Source organism: Sitophilus oryzae, unplaced genomic scaffold (assembly GCF_002938485.1).
Source record: "Sitophilus oryzae breed Bouriz unplaced genomic scaffold, Soryzae_2.0 scaffold_1576_pilon_pilon, whole genome shotgun sequence".
Lineage (NCBI taxonomy): Eukaryota > Metazoa > Arthropoda > Insecta > Coleoptera > Curculionidae > Sitophilus > Sitophilus oryzae.
Window position 1 is genome coordinate 9,985,206 of NW_022146254.1, and position 21,745 is coordinate 10,006,950.

A 21,745-nucleotide genomic window follows, 5' to 3' on the forward strand; every position below is an offset into this window, starting at 1 on the left:
AGGCTAAGAAAATAGTGCAGCGACGAGAATAGCGGCAAGCCAGCAAGGTGCTCAGACATAGTAGAGCGGCGAGGAATAGCGAGGTACTTGTGCAAATTTATTATTTTCATTTGCTTATTGATAATTTGAAATGTTAACAGTGGCTAAAATTATGGGCAGTTGTGTCGCAAACATTTGGTTACATGAAATTTTCAAAAACCGGAGAAAGTGTGGCCAGTTTTATAACCTTTATGAAAATTTGTTGCCATTTCATCTCATAACTTATCTAAAATGTACCGGTTATGGTGATTACTATCTTTCTGATCGCATAAAATCTCTCTTACAAATACTAAATCTATTAATTTTTGGGAATCTATCATTTCCTACAGCGCGACAGAGCGACGAAAACAAAATTATTTGAATCGATCTCGCCGCTCGATCTAACCGCTCGATCTAACCGCTCGAGCAGATCGCTTTACTATGTTCGCACGTAGTTGTCTTCACAGATTTGTTTTGGACGCGATGTTGCGCTGGTTGCTCGCCGCTATCCTCATCGCTCCACTATATTCTTAGCCTAAAACAGAGAATAATATAAATGACAGGTTTATAGACAGAGAAAAAACCCGTTTTTTACGTTTGTAGGAAAGTTGTAGTAAAATGAGTAACTATTGTGAAAAATAAAGTTTCAACCCTAGATGCAACATTTTCCATAAACGCCTACTTATGAGGTTTGAACTTTTGATGCAAAATCCGGCAATACCTTATAGAAGAAATATATCAACCCAACTTTTATCTCTTTTTAATACATTTGATTTTGCATTAAGCTGCCTACATCACCTGTGACGAAAATTACTAAACACACTGATTTTACCTAGAGTCATTTTACCATAAAATGCCATAAAAATACCGAGGGTGCCATTTAAAAATCAGAAGTTGTAGTTATTTCCGGTGAAACAGGAAGTGACCGAAAACAATTGAATACGTCAATCAATCCCGATTTATGATATACCAACGTACCAAATCTTTTTATCTTATTATCTAGTTATAGGGGTTACTTTTGAAAAACACCCGGTATACTGTATAATTTTTGTTATTTTGAAAAAAAAATGTTAGTTACAAAAGAAAACCACGGTAAAAAAAAATGACTTAGTTAAAACCATATATTTTTTGCTTGTTAAAAAGAACACTAGTAAAGGAATAATCCCACCATTCGATTGCTAAAAAGCTCGTGTCGATATACTATCGACAATTTATTTCGTTTCCAACATCTGTCGTCGACCAGACGACTATACACTCTTCTATGACATTACAAACATAAAAGAAAACCTAGCACGGTCGATCCCAAACGAACCAATTTATTTCAATGGCTTATTCAATGGTCGATGGCGAATACCGGTAGCTATAGCCGGTACCGGCCAGAAGAGAATAAAAAACGCGCAGACTTTCAACCTTCTATAATAAATAGCATTCTAATGCTTAAAAGCGAACCAGTCTGAGTCAAGAATCAAGTAGTATGTATGTATGTGATGAAGCCGTCACTGGGTACGAGAGCTTGGTAGTACCGGAGTTATTTTTGATATATAGGGACGTTTATAATTATAAATGGAATCGATACACAGAGGAGTATTTTAGTATTTTTAATCTTTTTGACCCCATTCTTGTAATTTGATAGAATTGTTTAGTTGGTTTTAGGGCCAGGGCTCGAAATCTGTAACTTAGAAAACGCTAAGTGCTTTTAGACGTTTAGCGCGCACTTAACTACCGATTTGGGTATTCTCATCTGACGCGCTTAGCGCCTTTACCCATTGCGCTAAGCGATTTGAAAACAGTTACCTTAAAGGGTCGTTTTGCTTGTCGAACTGTCAGTAAAAATAGAAAAAAAAATTGATTTTGTGCGTTCTTTTGCTCTCTAGTGAAGAATATTTCTTCTTCTGTCAATTTCTCAATAAGTAATTGATTATTTACGATTTGGCAGCTATAAATATTGTTCAAAACGTCGAAAATACTGAGAAGGGTCTTCAACATTTCCCTCGTGTACTAAGAATAATGACATATCCATAGAAAAATAGGTTGACGTAACTCAACAATAGCTTATGAAATTCACGTAACATTGACAGATACCTGAGAAATTGCGATGCTGCCAATATGTGCTCAACGCTTATCCAGAAAACGATTCGCACGGCAACAAGAATACCAAAATCGCCTGCTTGGCGTTCTGCTAACCGAATACTTTGGCTCGGTTTGGCTTTGAAAGCGTAACGTTTTCATGTCAAAGTTCCAGAATTAGGGCCCAATAAGACTTTGGAGTTTTTAGGAGTTTTAATCTACTTCAATGTACAATGTTTAGAACTCCAAAATATATAAATTGACGATAATGCTATTATATAAATACGTTTAAAAATGTATGGCGTCATTTTTTCTTAAAAAACGTCCGAAATTTGGATACACGCAAACTAAACTTAAAAGGTTTGATTTTTTAACTTAACCAGTTTACCTTATTTTGTTTCCTAGCCTGCTACTATAATTTTTAGACTTTATAATCCTAGGCGGCAGCCTAACATGATTTGTTCTCTTATTATCTCCCGTTAGAAAGAAGAGAGAAAGTTGTGGTTTGGTCTAGATAAGTGTCAAAAAGAAATAAAACCTGTTATTTAATTTTTTTTATACAAAAGCATCTGTTATATTGCCAAATAGCGCCCTCTAGCTACCACGAAAAACTCTATGGAAACAAAATTTATACTAGGAGTTATTAAAAAAGAAAAGCTCTTTGAAACGAGCCTTAGTTTGTTTAAATCGGCTAACTCAAACCAGAGTTATCCTTATTTTAATAAAAGCAAGTTTAACCTTCCCCCATCACTTTATTTTATGAAAAAAAATACAAATTTCCCATTGATTATTATAGCAATATTTAAAATACCTCTTCACCTGCATATTTTTGAGAAAAATCCTATTTTCTGTCTGGCCATCATAGATGCGCCCCCTAGCGGACATTTTTCCAACTTGAAAATAATTTACAGCGATTTTTCTTGGTCGATTTACTTATTACAGTTTTTTTCCTAAAGTTATACAATAAGTAGTTTCTGAAATACAGCCGGCGTCCATTCTTAGTTGGCCACCCGGTACATATTCAAAGGAATATCGATTTCTACTTTGCTCTAATCGATCGGTAATTTCTATACATCCCTACATAGAGATGAAGCCGTTACAGGGTACGAGAGCTTGGTAGTACCGGAGTTCCTATACGGACTCAACCCAGTCTCCTCTCGATCGGTTTTGAGAAGAGCGCAATCTGAAATGATAATGGAATTCCATTAAACCCGCGTCGCGGCAGTTCCATAAATCATGGCCCTAATTGGCGATACCGAACCGCTGTGTATGGGTCGTTCATCCCGGTACGGTACGTACCGGCATCGGCAGTAGGGATGAAACGATACGAGTAACTATCGAGTATCTACTCCATGCTTTCCGATACCATGGACTTTTGGAATGTCTCGAAATATTATAAATTCAATAAAAAATAGTACCATCGGGAGCATACATAATTATTTATTAGTCGTAGTTATCGGTTACATCCTTCCTTGTCAGCAACAGTTTGAAGAGTTTTAAGAAGATTAAGCAGATGGTATCGAAGGCATATTTTTTTATAAGTTGGTCGATGTCGTCTATGTTTATACAGGGTGTCTCAGAAAACAGGACAGATATTTTAAGGAGTGGCAGATCTCGATAAAACAAATATATTTTCTCTTTACCGTTTTTCAAATAAGTCCAAAATAATCGGGAAAAATAATCGAGAACATCCATAATCGGGAACATCCTGTATAATTTCCTTAAATATCATGTTTTTAGTATTTTGATAAAACACGGTTTTAGATATCCTTTTAGACCTTTTTCAAGAGTTTCTTAAAACTTTTCTCAAGAACATAACTTTTTTCAAGAGTTTTAAGAAACTCTTGAAAAACGCCTAATAAGCCGTAACATATGTAGAGATGGCAAAATAAAACACTAAATTACCACAATACACTAAAACACTTTTACTTTTACACTGGACGCGTGTTTCGCTAACCAAGTTAGCAACATCAGCAGATGATGCTGTATGATGTAAAACTGGAGTTTTAATAATCCGCTGATGACGCTAACATGGTTAGCGAAACGCGCGTCCAGTGTAAAAGTAAAAGTGCTTTGCTGTATTGTGGTGATTTAGTGTTTTATTTTGCTGTTGTAACACCAAAGGTTCCAACCCCCCAACTGTAATAATATGTTGAGATAAAATTATCTCTAAATATATCTCTCATTAAACTTGAAACATAAAATTATCTCTACATACCGGAGTTTCTTTAATATTTCAACGATGTTTCACAAAGAATCAATCATAGACTAAGTACTATTTATCGTGTTTAGCTCTTCTTAAAGTTTTTATAATTTGAGTTCTTGTTTTTAATTTGAGTTCTGTCATTGCCCGACATTCTATGGAAGAACGTTGTCTCATGATAACTTCACATATCATCCTATATTTGACGAGCTACGCTTAGGCTAAACCTTACAAATGCGATCGTATCAAATCAGCGGTCGTAGACGATCGATTGACGGTGCCGGCCGTACCAAATGGGTCTCGTTTTGCTATGTTCTCGGTACGTTTATCGAGTCGGTGGTACTGCGAGCTGTCGTTCTGTCGTTCTACAAGACAAAATTGTCGTTATTTCCGTTTAAAAGAGTGTATTGTTTGCACGTAAATGGTTCTGAAACAGAATGAAAATGATAGTACAACCTATTAATTGCGTTCTTCGCCAAAAATAGACAAATGCGACAAATTTCAAATTAAGCTAAAATATTAAAGAAATAAATGAATATGTAGGAGATTTGATACCTAAGAATCCATTAGTCTGTAGTTTTTTGGAACATAATTTTATTAAAGATAATAAATCAACAACGAAAAATGTTACTTATTTCTTCTTCTAGTTGGGATGTTATTATGACTTTTGAGTTATGTTCTGTAAATACCTATATTAATATTAGTTTTTTCTTTTTCAGTTCGAAACGGGTACTCTTGTGTTCCAGTGGCTTTAGCTGATGGTTTGGACATCAAACTCAATGCTGCAGCCAGAAAAGTAGAGTACAATCATCAGGGGGTTGAAGTAACAGTCTACAATCCCAGAAATCCTCAAACCACAAACACTTATCACGGTAAGCACTCAATATTTTAAGCATAACGATATTTTTCTGAGCAAGTTACAACCCCTGAAAGACTTTACAACCCTTACTAGAAACGTCTTTTAAATTTTTATAGCATGTCTGGTACGTAACTACCGTGTTAATTATTATAATGCAGTCCATTCAAAGTCCTGCTATCAAAAATTTGGTTACATCTCTTTTCGTTGATACTAAAATCGAATTATGGTAGCACTTAAGCGCAAATATCTTGAAAATCGTTCACGAACTAAACGAAGAGCACCTTTCTTACTTAAAAAAATATTTTTTTAATGAGAAACCAATTTGTTTGTGAGAAACTACTCTCTACCCTAATGCAACACTTTTAGAACTGTTAGCGATTTTTACACTATTGCCATTAAAATGCATATAATAAGATCAAATTTCAAGAAAAATGGTTTAATAATGTTCTTAACAATAAAATATATTATTTTTATCTACCCGTTCAAGGGCTGTAACTTCCCCAAGGAAGCATCTTAGATATTATGTCCATATGAACTTTTTGTTTTGTTTTTATCTGTATAATAACCCCCTGAGGTTATGATAGTGACGTGGTAAGCTTGGTATAACCTATAAATACACTTCTAGATGATTCATTATAGAGATTGATGATTTCTTAAAAAAATAAAATAAAAGAGATCCAGATGTTTCATTTTTTTCAAACAATTTTGGTCACCTTCCTTTGATAGTATTTATTCTAAACCAATTTTAACTTAAAACGTTTCTCTTTTCAGCCGACGTAGTACTATGTACTCTCCCCCTAGGAGTACTCAAACTCAGTTCAGCCCCCTCTAGCGGTCAACTAAACACCGTCCAGTTCTCTCCACCCTTACCGGACTGGAAAACTTCAGCCATCCAGCGTCTAGGCTTCGGCAACCTCAACAAAGTCGTACTGTGCTTCGAAAGGATCTTCTGGAACCCTCAAGCCAACCTCTTTGGCCATGTTGGTAGTACTACGGCCAGTAGAGGTGAATTATTCTTGTTTTGGAACCTGTACAAAGCCCCGGTACTACTAGCACTGGTTGCGGGTGAAGCAGCGGCTATTATGGAGAATGTAACAGACGACGTAATTGTGGGAAGGTACGTTTAACATTTAACCACCACGTTGGTTTAGCACCACTATGCTATTTTTTATGTAATTAGACCGTATAAACAAAAACAACTGCTTTTATCAGAAGAATTCTACGATATATTTTTGTTGTACTACCACAATGTATTTGGCAAGATGCTGTTGTCAAACATCTCTTGTTACATCTCTAATAGGAACCTAACTCTCTACTTATGCATTTGTCCTGCGTTGTTACGTTGTAAGATAAAATATAGTTAGTAGGGTCGTTTCTATCAAATTGTATTTTAGCATTTTTTATCTCTTCAAATTTTTGTAGAAAATGCATTTTCTTATAATTTAGACCTTGACATTTTAGATTGTTTTTAAAGCAACAAATGTAGAAAATGTACAGGTGCTAAAAACGATAATATTACCAGCCTATTTGTATACAAAAAGAAAACTTTTTAAATCTTTATAAAGGAGTATACCATTAATTAAATATACCACCATTATTTCCACCTAAATATTAATTAATTACATACTTAATTGTGTTAGTTAATAAATTATTCTAAATAAATGTGGATTTGAATCAGAAATCAACATAATAAAAAGTTATGAAAATCTCTGTTGTTATAAATAAGCATTTGTCAAAAAATGAAATAATTTTTTTAAAGGTGTTACTGTTTACCACACTGTATAATAGACATACAAAAAATCAGTTATTTAGTATTTAGAGCAATTATTTATTAATCAACGCAAACAGTCAATGAATGTAGTTTGAATACTGAAATTATATTAATGGGTCGTCTTTAACAAATATTTAAACAGTTTTTTTATTTTTTAATGAAATAAACGAACTATATCGACAATAATAGTATCTGTACTCTTTAAAAATTTGTTACATCTTTAAAATTAATCTAAAATGTCAATATTCCATGGGTATATTGATAAATGTGGTCTAAATTATAAAAAATGAATTTTCTACGAAAACTTGAAGAGATAAGTAAAAATGGTATAATACAATTTGATTCTCATAAAATATTCAGGGTGGTCCATTTAAATTTAACAAGTTATTGCCGTTTAAAACTAGTAATTATCTAAAATGAATTTTAGACACTTTGTATAAGGTACTATATTTTTTTATTATTGCAACACAAAATTTAGTAAATAGAAATACTTCAGTACAATATTCGGTTGTAAATTGTAGCTCTGATAGTCCTTCAACGAACCCAAAACTTACAATTTGCAAAATTCTAATCGTTTAGCTACAATACTCCGTGTCGTATGTGGTGAACAACCCTGTATATATACTATTTCCAGTATTGTGTTATTTTTTAGAATAATAGGTTATAAATTAAACAAAGGCAAATATTGAAATATCCCTATAGACTTTGGCGGCTGTGTACCGTGTATAAAACAGGTTTTTTTGGTGGTAGGTACCATATAATCCGAATCAATCGTCACGTCTGGAGGCACATTATAATATTAATTTGTCAAGCGGGTTCTTAAAATCGGATTAGCGAAAGATTTACGGCCCGGTACTACATAAATAATGAATTAATTAACTTGTAGCTTTTTATTTTCCATATTTAATACGGGGAATTAATAAAATTGTGGTAAAAATAAGCTGTTAGATTGCGGTTTGGGAGGGATTATGTCTGTGAAGTTGGATTTATTTAGAAAAATTTGTAGTAATTTACATACGAGATATGGATTTAAATCAAAATAAGTACCGTCTTTATTAACAAAATATTAAAATTAATTTATTAAAACAATATTTGTCTCTTCTTGAGTGTTAAAGTTCGTGACAGAGGCGATAATATTTTTTGGGGCTAAAGCTCTGTCTACATATTAATGTTTTATGTCTGCATAATTTGTAAAAATCATTGGACTGAAAATTAAAATTACAAATACAGGGTGTTTCAAAAAACATGTGCCATCTCTCGTGGGGAGGTTCTTCACATATCAACATAGGTCCGATTCTGCTTTGTTTCGTAGCTACAGGGTGTTAAAGTCTTAATAATATTTCGATTTATTATAATTTTCTTCCAAGTGCGCCACTGAGTTTTTTTCTTTTGACATCAAAATAGTGTAGGCCGTTTAATGCCAATTAAAAGCTCGGCCTGTTTTGCATTAAGATCTATTTCTAAGGAGCTTAACTTGTCAGTGGCTAGAACTGTTTATTATGCACTTTTTGAGTCGCACCTCAGGTATGCCCTTCCATTCTGGGGTACGGGTTGTGCGACTCAATTTGACCGCATTTTCAAGCTCCAGAAGAGAGCTGTTCGATATTCACTGGGACTAAACAGCAGAACTCATTGCCAGGACTTTTTCAAAAATATTAACTCTTCCTTCCTTATTTATTCTTGAATCCGTTTGCCTAATACGTAAGCATTAGAATTTAGAATTTAGAATGAGTGGGAGGGGGGTTAATCACTTCGACCTTACAGATCCATTGTGTCCCCCTTTCTTGAATCATAACTCATCATACAGTCCCAGGGCTTTGACAAAAGCCAGTATCTGGGACGGTTTTATAGAGGGTAGTTCTCCATCTCCAATATCAGTCGTACCAAAATTCATGGCACGAATGGTTGTCGTCTCGGCGCACTCAGTGATGAGGTGTACTGGTGTTTCACCATCAACCCCACAGAATCTGCATTCGCCGTTTCTTCTTAGTTTCAATCTACTGAGGTGTACATTGAGGAGACAGTGTCCTGTTAAAAACCCCGTGACAATCCGAAGATTGTTCTTACTCAGACCCAGGAAGATCTGTGATTTTTCTTGATCATAAGCCCTCAGAAACTTCTTCGAGTGTCTTAGACCATTGCAAGATTTCCATTCCAGGTTGCGGATGGAATCTTCCAAGTTCTTGAGTTCCGCCTTGAGTTGGTTACCACTTGGAAAGCAGAACGGTTCTGGTCCAGTTAGTGGAGTGTTCGCTCCTTTCCTAGCTAGATTATTTGCTTTTTCATTGCCTTCTACCCCTTGGTGAGCAGGCACCCAGTGTAGGAGGACTTTGTTTTCTTTGCCTAATTTATTCAGCTTCTCTATGCATTCTTTGACCAATTTCGAATTGATTGATACTGAGTTGATCGCCTTTAACGCTGCTTGACTATCAGATAAGATGGCTATTTCTTGTTTCCTATCTAAGATAAGTAGTTCCTATCTAAGATAAGTTGTACGCATCTCTCGATAGCGTAGATTTCTGCCTGTAGGATACTAGGGTAAGTGCCCATTGGTTCGGAGTAATTAGCTCTCGGCCCATACGTAAGCATGTATCAGCTTCTCAAGAAAGGCCATCTCACACTTATCCACTCATGAACGCCGGAGCAAGATTTTTATCTACCTACCCCACGCTCAGAGTTAGTTAAAAATTCAATATTATACAACTCGAAAAAAATGCACAATCACCTGCCATTTGAAATTAAATCCGTAACATCATTTTCTTCATTTCGCAAAGCATTGAAATCTTATTTACTAGACAAGGCTTTCTACGCCGTAAATGACTAATATTTTGATAATCGAATCTGATCTTGTAAACACTGGTCTAATGTTTGCTATAACTATGTTTACCAATGACATCGAAATGGATTTATCTAGAGGTCATTGATATTTAGTACCTATAAACTTACTAAATATTTTTGAATCTTATTTTTATTTTCTTATTCTTTGACATTGTAAACATTTATAAATGTTTATTTTAAACAATAAGACTGACAATGTTATTTGTATAATGTTTTGTATTCTCTTCTCTCTTTTGTTTGTTTGTTTGTTTACTTTGTTTGTTTACTTTGTTTGTTTACCTTACCTTTGTCTACAAATTGTAAAATTTTTTGACAATAAAGGTATTTATTTAAAAGTTATCTCTAGATATTTTGTCGAATTCGGCCTCTTTGATGAGAGAAACGCAATTTTATTAATCACTATTAATGGTGAATATGTCGACACTTGTTTAGCTTTAAAAATGTCGCATTTATAGTAACTTTTACTCTCAAAATTTTATTCGAAACGCTAAAAGTATTATAATAAATCGAAAAACTATTAAAACTTTAACACCCTGTAGCTAGGGAACAAAGCAGAATCGGACCTATGTTGAAATGAAAAATAAATTTTATTTTTACGTGAGGAATCTCCCCACGAGGGCACATGTTTTTTTGAAACACCTTGTATAATACCCGATATTATTCAGCTTTTTGGTATGGTATTTTGAAGATTTTACCAATAATCGAACAGAATTAAATTTTACAGTAATGATACTATTTTCTATTGTTCTTTTCCAGATGCATAGCAGTACTACGAGGCATCTTCGGCCAATCCGGAGTACCCCAGCCCAAGGAAACTGTTGTAACCCGCTGGAGAGCCGACCCGTGGTCCAGAGGTTCCTACAGTTTCGTAGCCGTGGGTTCCTCGGGTTCCGACTATGATCTTCTAGCCAGTCCGGTACTGCCTCCAAACGCCCAGGGTGTTTCCGCCACTGCCGGACCTGCGAGAGTGTTCTTTGCCGGCGAGCACACTATAAGGAACTACCCTGCCACAGTCCATGGGGCTTTCTTGAGTGGGCTCAGAGAAGCCAGTAGGATTGCTGATCAGATTATCGGGAATCCTTGTCAGCCTCAGCCAGCTGATGATAAAAATTAGTATTTCTATGGATATACTTCGAGATTATTTTTTATCATTGTTTTAGTCTGGGAAGTATTTACACTGATGTTTTATATTTAGTTAGTGTTTTTTTAGCTTTTCTTAAAGCTATCGATTGATTGTTAGTATAGCTGATTAGATTTATATTAGCTTCAGCCAGCTCGTGATATAATTTAGTATTGTTAAGGTTTTGCTTGAAATTATTTTAATTCTATTATCAATTTAGGATTTATTTAGTTTGATATGCATTTTCGTCATTTTTACTTTTTATTTGTTTTAACAAAAGACTTCATCATTAGTTTTTAAATTTGTTATACTAATGTATTTATTTTTGCTTTAGTACTGCAAATTTTTGGGAGGTTACTCTTATTTTATTTCAACTAAGTAATTCTGCAAATAGCCTAATATTAAGTGCTAGACTTTTTTAGTATATGGTCTAGAAAACATTATGTTGAAACTACTCAAATTGATTTTAACAATAGTTTTTCTAGCTTTTGCTTTTGATTGATTTTTTTTATAATTCTGTCAATATTAATTACTTTTCTGTTAAATATACTACTTAATAAAAAAAATAATATAATATTCTATTATTTAATAAATTCAAAGAATTTTAGAATCGAAAAAGTATGTTTTGAGGATAATAAAAGATCCCCAATTTTTTTCATTAATAATATCTATTAAATCAGTTTTGAAAAAATTGCTTTAAAAACTACTTAAATTCAAGTTTTCTGTTCTTCTGTATAACAGTATCTATGTAAGAAATTCATCAAATTTTAATATCTATGATATTTGTTTAGGTATGATTATTAATTTTCTCTGTATCTTAAATAATTTCTAAATATTATTATGCAGATTTTACTATACTGCTGTCCTAATTTACTAGTATATTTTTTATATAAATAAACGTTTTGAATTTTAAGTTGTTTTTGAATTTCCACCTTAAAATAGTCTCTAAACAGAGTTGGACGACGTTTAGAATGTCCTGTCGATAATTTAATTGTCGACTATGGTATCGAAGCTTTCCCATCTTCCTAAATAAATAAAGTTAACGGCATTATTCCATATATTATCTTTCCTCTCATTTTCTCTCTATCCTTCCCAATATCTCTTTCTCTTTCCAATCGAAAAATCTATCAGGCGATAACACACTGTAATAGGCGCTGCTGCTGCCTCTTCTTCCACCGGCCCAAAACCAAATCACCATCTTAACTAGATAGGAAATTAATTTCAACCAGTTCATTAAATATGTAAATAGGAAGGGAATATGATTTATGTGCGAGAAGACGCCGGGCATATAAATGCCGATGAACGTTTTTATAGAAAAGCAATTTTAGCGTTTAAACAGATTCATTTTTTTTTCGTTCTCTATCCTCGTACTGTCTCTCTCGCTTTCGCTGGGTTATATGCAGTGTTATCAACACATCGTAAATTTCCGATCTTTTTTCGAGTTCGAACATGTCAAACATTAATATTTATCAGTTTTTTAGAATTAGAAGTTACCGGCCGTTTAAAGCTTACTATTTCTTATTATGCTATACGACCGACAAAAATTGGCGTCAAACACGGCTGAGGAATGGAAATCAATGATAATTTTAGCGAGATCAAGCCCTAGACGTAAATTACTTGGACTGTACTCTTATTTATTTTTTAATGATGCTTACTGCCAGTTGGGTGTGAGAAGATTGTAATTTATTTTTATATCGATTAAAATGATTTTTAAATGGTGTGGTTGCTTACCTAGTAAATCTTTGAAGTACTTGCTAATATTATCTGTAACAAAGAAATATTTTAAATTAATTATAATGTATACAGTGTGTAAAGATGTGTAGCAGTTCTATGTGTATTCCAAAAACGATTGGTCGTAGACTTGAAATTAATGCAGAAAAACTAAGGCGAATGTCTTATCTGGCGTTAAGGGTTAAACTTATCTATTTTTAACCTTATTACCTTCTGAACAAAACTACGAATCGTCATATGCTGAAAATGCGTTACAATGTGTTAATTCTATCTGTACCATCTTGTATTAGTAGTGTACCATCAGCAGAAGAAGTTTTGGATTTAAGGAGAATTGTTCTAGGGGAAAGTCAACGTTAATTATAAATATATAACTCTAAATAATACAACAGAACTATTTTAGCAGCGGCGTAGTGTGTCATAGGGGATGTAATAATACAAGGGGATGTAATAAGTAATTGCAATTAACATTTCACCAACACAATAAAGTTTTTTATTTCATTATTTCCAAGTCTTTAATTTTGAAGTTACAAAAATAAAATAGACAAAAAATGTAACAGATTAAAAAAATAATCAAATCAATTTAAAAAAAGGCCAACAAAAAGTTTTAATTAAGTATATTTTTAATTAAGTGAAAATAAATAAACAAAAATACGAGTAGCGGAAAAAGGGGCCAAAAGACCCTACATATATGCTTATTATGCCCTACCTAAGCCTTCTTAGCTCCATCTACGGTAACGTGGATGAAGCAAGCATAAGTGAAAATATCTTAAAATTATCTTTCCTAAAATATAGCACACTTGATATTTTGTTATTGTCCCCTTCGAAATACAGAATTTTTTGTTAGTTCGCCACTTTTAACTAGTAGGCTTTGGACCCTTTATTGATGATCTGTCCCTAATGGAACTCGAAAACATATTATTCCAGCAAGACGAGGCACCGTCTCAGAACGCTGAAGTTATCAGCAAATATTTTCAGCGAATTTCGAAAATAATTGAATAGCTAACCAAGATCCCAGCCATTACGCCGCCGGCGCCGTACTTAGTGCCTGTTATTCTTAGTAGATTTTTATCTTTACGGAAGAATAAAGGTTCTTATTTTTAAATTACCCGTATAACCTAGACAAGAATTAGAAGTACTTATAGTGGTTATGCGAGGGTATCTTTCACCCCCACTGAATTAATTAATTCCGCGAGAAATGTTCAAAAACCGTCCCGTCTGTCCATAACAGAAGACGATCGACATGTCGAACACCTGTAGCAAAATCTCATGAATGTCTGGTTTGCTATTAATTTTTATTGTATCGTTTAAATGTGTTGATGTTGTTAAATATAGTTTAAATAGTTATAAAATTTTGCATCTCTCATTGCAAAAATTATTTTCGTTTTAATTGCTGCTCACAGCTACAATTTTTTGGCATTACTGTCGGCGCCGCTCAAAGTTTACTTATACAAAGTGGAAGAATTTTTAAAAACTCTGTATCACGAAGCGTAATCGAGCAAAATATCAAGTATGCTATATTTTTGAAAAGGTAAAATGAAATTATTTTCAACTGAATTAAACATATACAGTGTGTCCCATATAAAAAATCAAATTTTCTGTTAATAATTCTTAAATTATTAATTTTGATAAAATTATACTTAAACCATTAAATTCTACGTAAAAAGTGCTTTGGAAATGTTTTCACAAAAATACAAAATTTTTCATATCAAAAAAGTTACAGCGATTTGTTAAAAATGCACATTTTTGAAAAACACCCCGTAACTCATAAACGGTAACATATATCAATGTGCGGTTTTCACCATCGCGTTTTTGATAAAAATTGAGCTCCAGATACCGATATTAGTTTCCGTCTATCTCATATAGAAAAAGGCTGTTTTCCTTTAAAAGCGTCCAATTTGATTCACAATAATTCTTTGTCACATCGGGCAGTCTCTTGAACTCCAAATTTATTGACTGATATATACATTTTGGGTAAAATATATGATATATGACCAAAAATCAAAAGACAGTTTTGTCATGTAAAATGTTTCTTTCAATGGTTATTCTGTAATAGTGTCCACGTCGTTTCTTTTAAAAAGCCGAACGCACATACAGCATAAGAACGATTAATCAGGGTAATGTGGCCGTTTTCCCATAAAACATAGGCAACGATCGCGTCATTATTTATGCTAAATGAGTCCGTTCGAGAAAATTACGCTGTCTGTCGGTGATTAAGCGAGTGCAGACGGTGGCGGCAGCGGCAACCGTTCGCTAGAAAAATTCCAACCGTTCCAGCTCCAACAGACGCTTAATAATTGTTTGTTTACTGTTGCAAGTCGACTTCAGTAGACATAGTTGGTATAACTTAAAAACATACAAATCTAACTATAACAGAACCATTTTAGTCTACCATTAGCTGAAGAAGCATGATTTTTATTTGATAAAGATTATACTGAAAATTTCACACCTCTACTTTTCAACCAATAACATGCTTTAATGTTGACTAGTTACCATGGCAACTGAAAAAATTTCCGGAAATTTTTTCGAGGCGCCACGAAACTTTAGTGGAAATTTTTTGACAGTTGAAAAGGTAAACATAAGATCTACAATCATAATGTGAATGAACTACGTATCTATATATTGAAATATTACCCATTTGAGTTTTAGCATTTGATGTAACTAAGGTTAGTAATATTTTTATTTAAGAAATATGTTAGATATACCTACATATGAATTTCTTCGAAATTGCCATGTTCTAAAAAATATAGTTCTGCCGCCTTTATTTAACTAAAGCTGGTATTTTTTCTATTTAACGAAATATGATGGATATACACTTGATTTTGATTTTCGGGTGTTATCTGGTTTATATTTTCAATTTCTTCTTTAATGACTTGTTGGTTTTCCAAATCGCGACATTCGCTATACACTTCTTACTCTACGTACAGACGTTTTAAAACTAGTAATAGCTTAATGACAGAATCGCAAACAAAAATGACAAAATACATAATATGTCAAAAACATCAATACCTTGGCCAACTTAACAAATTGAAATTATTTTAAAATGTCATGTTGGATTAATATTTTTTTTTTTCAAATTTAGGTGTGAAATTTTCTTACCGAATACCACGCAAGCTTAAATTATTCCGCAAATTTTTCTTTTCGAGGCACGAAGATATTTTTAGGGAAAAATTATCCTAAAGTCTTCGACTCAGGATAGTGCAAAATATTCGTGCCCTCAAAAAAATTTCCGAAAATAATTTAAGCTCTTGTGATATTATAAGTGAAAATATTCTGAACAGATGAACTTAATGGTTAATTTCTTTAAAATCCTCAACTACTATTTTAAACTTTGCCATCACGGTTTCGCGTCGGACCAACAGGAAATTAAAAAAACAAAGAATACTCACCAGCCGAAAAACAACAACACCATCGGCCGCGAGACGGACCATCGACCATCTTCCTCCCATTGGGTTCGCGATTTGTCATGTCAATGTCTGAGAGAAGCCGGCCGGGCGGGGTGATTGATGGTCCGAGTTCGGGGTCGCATTAGCATATTGAGTGAGGCGGCGAGTCGGAAAAGGAAGGAGATAGAGACGAAACTCGATTCATTGTTGCATTGATGCATCGGGTCCGAGAGTTGAAGAATCGCCTTTAAAAAAACATTTATTATTTTCGATGGGGTATAAGAAGCAAGAGCTAAAGTGATGTACAACGAACTGGTAGACAGAAAGGACATTCTAATTAATATAATACTGGAAGTAGTAGAAGAATATATGATATATAAAACAACCCCAGCATTCCCAAATGGCAAAGATTAATTAATTAAACGAATTAATTTTATAACATTTGAAGAGCAATTTAAGATTAATCCAAAGCACTTTATTCTAGCAAAGTAACTGTTAAACTATACTAAATTAATAAATTTTAGATATTTTTTATACAAGACGATAAACTGGTATTTTATCGTCGACCGAAAAGATAATTTCGGAAGACGATAATGCAATTTTATCGTCGTGTATAAAACAATATTTTTTTTCCATAGCTTCTAGTTACGTTTTAAAAAATATTCAGAAATTATGATTTCAAGGAATTTATTACGAGTAGAAAAAATATTGTGCTGGCGTTGGTTTCTATGTAATTTGACAAATAAATAAAGCTGTCTCTTTAGTTGTCAGTTTTGAGTCAATATTTTTTAATTCTCTTTCGTGTCGATTGCTGATTGAATTGGAGCCAGAAATGGCTCAAAACGAAATAAGTAAATTACCAACAGATATTCAGGCTGAGGCGACAAACGCCATATCCAAACTACTTCCATTTAAATCCCGAATAACTTATGAAAAGGAATACAAAAATTTTCAAACTGTTTTTAACCTATCCTCGCTGTTAAAGTATCATTTAATCTACCCTTGCGGTTAAAGTACTATTTTATCTACTATTTTTGATAGATATAAGGCAATTTTAACAGTTGCTATGGAAAAAAAGTTTTATTTTCTAAGAAATTAATTTTTCGACAAAAATTTCGGGCAATAAATAAAAAATTCATTAACCCAAAAAAAAACGAAAAAAAGACACCATTAGCCAAGCGAATGATATTACTTTAATAGCAAGAAAGCCTGCTTCTCTTAGATTATTAAATATTAAACATCCGATGGTCTTAAAACGTTATTAAAAGCCCATTTGAATAAAACTGACGCCATATTAAAATGACCCATATCATTATCCATCATTAAAAATGAATCAGTATAAAAATCATCCTTATTTTTGATGTATTAAAAGGCTTCTCGATATTAATTTCTTCTCATGTTTGCTTTAAAATAAAAAAAACATTAATTTAAATATGAAAATGTGATGCTATAGACATCTATCTATTCGTTTCAAAACGAACGAGGATTTTTAAAAAATAAAGAACGCTGTACAGAAAGGCATTTATCCCACTATACAGCAGCCTTTCTCTGTTAGAGGTCTCGGTGTGAAGGCTGTTGGGTAGATGGCGCGGAATGAAGGAATTTGAATTTAATTTTTGTTTTGTGCTTTAGGAAGATTAAAGCCCAATTGAATCTAATGAAAATATTCTACTAGGCCCGATTTGTGTTGTCTATATCTCACTTTAACTTTTAGAATCATATTTTTTATTAAAACAATGCAAATTTTGTACGTTTTGATGATGGAATGCGAGTTTACACTTAAGGGAAATCATACATTAGAAAAACTAGTGAAAACCTACATTTTATAGTTTGTTTTAAAATACAAAAAATCTCGAAAACTACAGGGTGACTTAGTCTGTACTCAAAAATGCTGTTTATTAAATTTCTATTTAAGATTGTCACTCTATTCTTTATTGTAAAATAAATTAGCAGTAGTAGCGCATATATTTTTAAAGATATACAGGGTGTGATTTAAATGTATATTTTTATTTCGAAAATGTATTTTTAAAGTGCTATATTGTCTATATAATTTATTGGTTCAGTAATTTTGTTATAAAATTTCCGTTTTATAACAATTAAAAATACCATCATATATACTGAGTGGCTTTTGAACACTTTTAATTTAAACATTCTACACATTTAAAGCTCTTAAAAATATAAAGGGCAAATCCTTTATATTTTTTGAAATGAAAATATTTTATTAATCACAATTAATATAATTAAAATAAAGATAAAATGAATAGATTATTTATTTAATCACTAATATTCACTCCTACCTATAGCAAATTAAAAAAAAAATAGGAACCTTTTCATATTTTTTGACAAGGAATCAATGAGTACTTAGTTAACACTTTGGCAATTTAATTCCAATTTTTTTTAAACGTGCTATTAGACTTGGATTAAGGCAAATTAAGAAAATTACTTTTATGGTCAAGGAGACCGAAATCGACAAAATAACAAGAGACAACTTTTATATATATAAATTCGGGTCAGAACGTCCTACGACGTTGTCCGATGCCTAACTTCCACCCTGTGCGATTTTCCCATTGATCTTCGGTCAGATTTTTCTCGCTCATCGACCTTCTTATTCCTTCCATCCATGTTTTCTTGGGACGTCCTCTCTTTCGTTTACCAGGTGGTATCCAATGAATGACTTGTTTGGAATTCTTTCATTGTGCATTCTCTGAACGTGGCCGTACCATATTAATTGTTTTTGTTCTATATCATTTACTATTGTTCCCTCTAGTCCCATCTGTTGTCTAATGTCTTCATTTCTGATCTTATCCCTCCGTGAAATTCTCATTGCTCTTCTAATCGCGTCCATTTCTGTTGTCTCTAATTTCCTTTTATTCCTTTCAGTGAGTCGCCATGTTTCACATCCATAGAGTAATATGCTTTTAACTAGTGTCTCGTATATATTATATTTCCTGTTTTTTGTAATTTCAGTGCTCCATAGAATGCCATTTATGCATCTGATAACTCTTCGTGCCTGTATTACTCTGTTGTTTATTTCTCTATCGTCCGTTCCGTCCCCTGTAAATATCGATCCCAGGTACCTGTAATCTTCACATGCCCTAATTTCCATATTATTGTCCAAAATAAGATTTTCTGTATTAGCTCCAATTGGAAGATATTTTGTTATTTCTGTATTTACTGTGAGACCCACCCCATTTAGCATATTCTTCAATTATTTTCCGCACCATATATTCCATGTCATCTTTGTCGTTTGCAATTATGGCCTGGTCGTCTGCAAATTGCAAGGTGTATAGGCATATGTCATTTAGTTCTATACCCATTCCGTTACATTTTCTTTTCCATAGATGTAAGGCCTTGGCAATATAAATTTTAAATAGTGTTGGGGATATACAGCAATCCTGTCGGAGCCCTTTAGTGATAGAAATTTTCTCTGAGAGACCGTTGACCGTTTTTATTTGTGATTTTCCTCCATGGTAAAGATTTTGTACAGCTTTTATCAGAGCTGCGTTAATTCTTGATTCATGCAATACTTCCCATAATTTTATTATTGGCACTGTATCATATGCTTTTTGTAGATCGATGAATGTTATATGAACTTCCTGAGACAACTTTTAATCGGTATTAAATGGCCTACAATGGGCCTACACAATTTTGCTAATAAGAGAAAGAAGTCAGTGGCTTATACGTTTTTTTTTAGAATTCCAGTTAAATTCCAGAAAATTATACCCATATGCACGTCGCTGGTGAATGTCGACACTTTTTTAGCATTGAAATATGTCGCTCTATTAGTAATTTTTATCCTCAAAATTTTATTCGAATTGCTACTAGCACTTGAAAGAAAATTATAATAAATATAAAAAAAATGAAGACATTAACCCTCTGTAGCAACGAGACAAAGCAGAATTGAATCTTTGTGGATATAAAAAATAAATCTCATTTTTACTTGAGGAATCTCCCCATGAGAGATGGCACATGTTTTTTGAAACACCCTATACAGGGTGAGTTTTTAATAAGTGCCAATATTTTCAAAAGGATGGTATATTTCGACACCAGGAACATGTCTGAGTTTTTTTTCGCAAAAAAGATGTTGAAAATCGTGCATTTTTTTAAATTTTCCTGAAAACTTTTTGGAACTTTCAGTTACCGCAAATTTTCCCACGGTATAATATCTTAAATTAGTGTTGCAGAAAAAAGAAAATCAATTTCTTGTCTTGTCAGCCCTGAATTTACCAGCCCTGAAAATATTTGCACCTTTTAAGATTCACCCTGTGTATTTTTTTAATGCGTAACAACAGAAAAGTAAAAGAACACACCTTACAACAATGTTACGCTTAATTCTTGACAATTTCCTCCTAACCAGCAAGTTATAAACAACCAAACGGTCCCGAGGACACAATAACGGCCCGACTCAACAGAAAGCAACGCATAAAAACGATATCTCGAGGGTTAAGAGGACGCGTCCTTTCATCTCATTGTACTCGGCCCATAAATTAGCTAAATAAACCTTGTAAGAACAATTCAGCGTGAACATGACACAAAGATCTCCGGGGGACTTGAATATTGCATGTGTGTATGTATGTATGTGTCCCATCCTTCCCATTAGATGTCCATAAAAAGGACAAAAGCGACCCAGACCTGACGACAACGCGACAACAGAGGGTAACAGAAAAGAAGAGGAACACAGAGACAAAAATGGGGGACAACAATAAATGTATACGTCGCTTTGAATGGGGGTAATGGAATATTGGGTCGTAATAATGATAGGAATTTTATTTTGTCCTTTGTGTGCTGTTTGATTTCCCTTTGATCTATTGTAGGCTGGCATGTTCTGTGCAGATGGGTTGGCGTTTATTCGTTTAGCAGGTTATCTTTTTAATTGATTGTTTGCGTAACGCCGTGTGTTCGGGGTGAATACGTACTTAAAAGCTTGGTCGTGTTTATTTTCGGATTGGATGCATGTGTTCTTTTATGTTGTTCGATCTAATAGGGTTAGAAAGATTTTAAACTTTTGTTTATATGTTTTATTATTCATTATACAGTATTAGTATTTCATTTTGTCTAACTCTTAAGAGAATATATTTTTTTCTATAACACTGGTAATAGAAGAATATTATTTGGGACAACTAATACACAACCTCAGGAGTTTACTGCCAGAAATCACCAGAAGAATTAAGTAAACATGGAGTAAGTACATGTAAGAAACTCAATCATATCAATCTATAATGACATTAAATGACACTTTACCTAAAGAAGTAAAACCATTAGATCAATGTGTATGTGTACTACCAGTCATGACCTACGCATTCAAAACTTGTACCCTTAAAACCGACATCATAAGGAAATTCTAGTTTTGTATTTTATTGCACTCAATTTTAACAAAGGCTTATACTATACCGGGTGCGTCTCAAAATTGACTCACCCCCACTGTTCGGTTTTTATATGATTCAAAATAAAAAATATATAAATTGTAAAATTAGTAATTTTTTAATGGCCATAATGCGTTCTTTCAAAATCATCGAACAACTAAATCATTTCCATAGATCCAGTGACGTACCGTGACTTTGAATTTTGAGACCAAAAACTGACAAATAATTTATCAAAAAAATCATATTACAGCTATATGGTTTATTTTGCATAAAAATATTAACTAATAAGTTAGAATAATTATATTTCTTTCCTAACTAAGGGGTTTTATCGCTAAATTTAACTAAAGCTAAGTACAACACAAATCTTAAATTACGTGGACTATTAACAACAA

At 33.2% G+C, this 21,745-nt stretch overlaps 1 protein-coding gene across 1 annotated transcript in view; it reads left to right on the forward strand.

Moving 5' to 3' along the window:
- The window catches only part of LOC115879099 (lysine-specific histone demethylase 1A), a 483,447-nt gene extending 471,758 nt beyond the window's left edge, over nucleotides 1-11,689 (forward strand). The window contains exons 9-11 of the mRNA XM_030895747.1: nucleotides 5,008-5,160; nucleotides 5,919-6,264; nucleotides 10,513-11,689. Coding sequence (XP_030751607.1) covers nucleotides 5,008-5,160; nucleotides 5,919-6,264; nucleotides 10,513-10,870 — 857 coding nt within the window. The 3' untranslated portion in view covers nucleotides 10,871-11,689. The remainder of the gene's footprint in view (nucleotides 1-5,007; nucleotides 5,161-5,918; nucleotides 6,265-10,512) is intronic.
- Nucleotides 11,690-21,745: the final 10,056 nt, after the last annotated feature.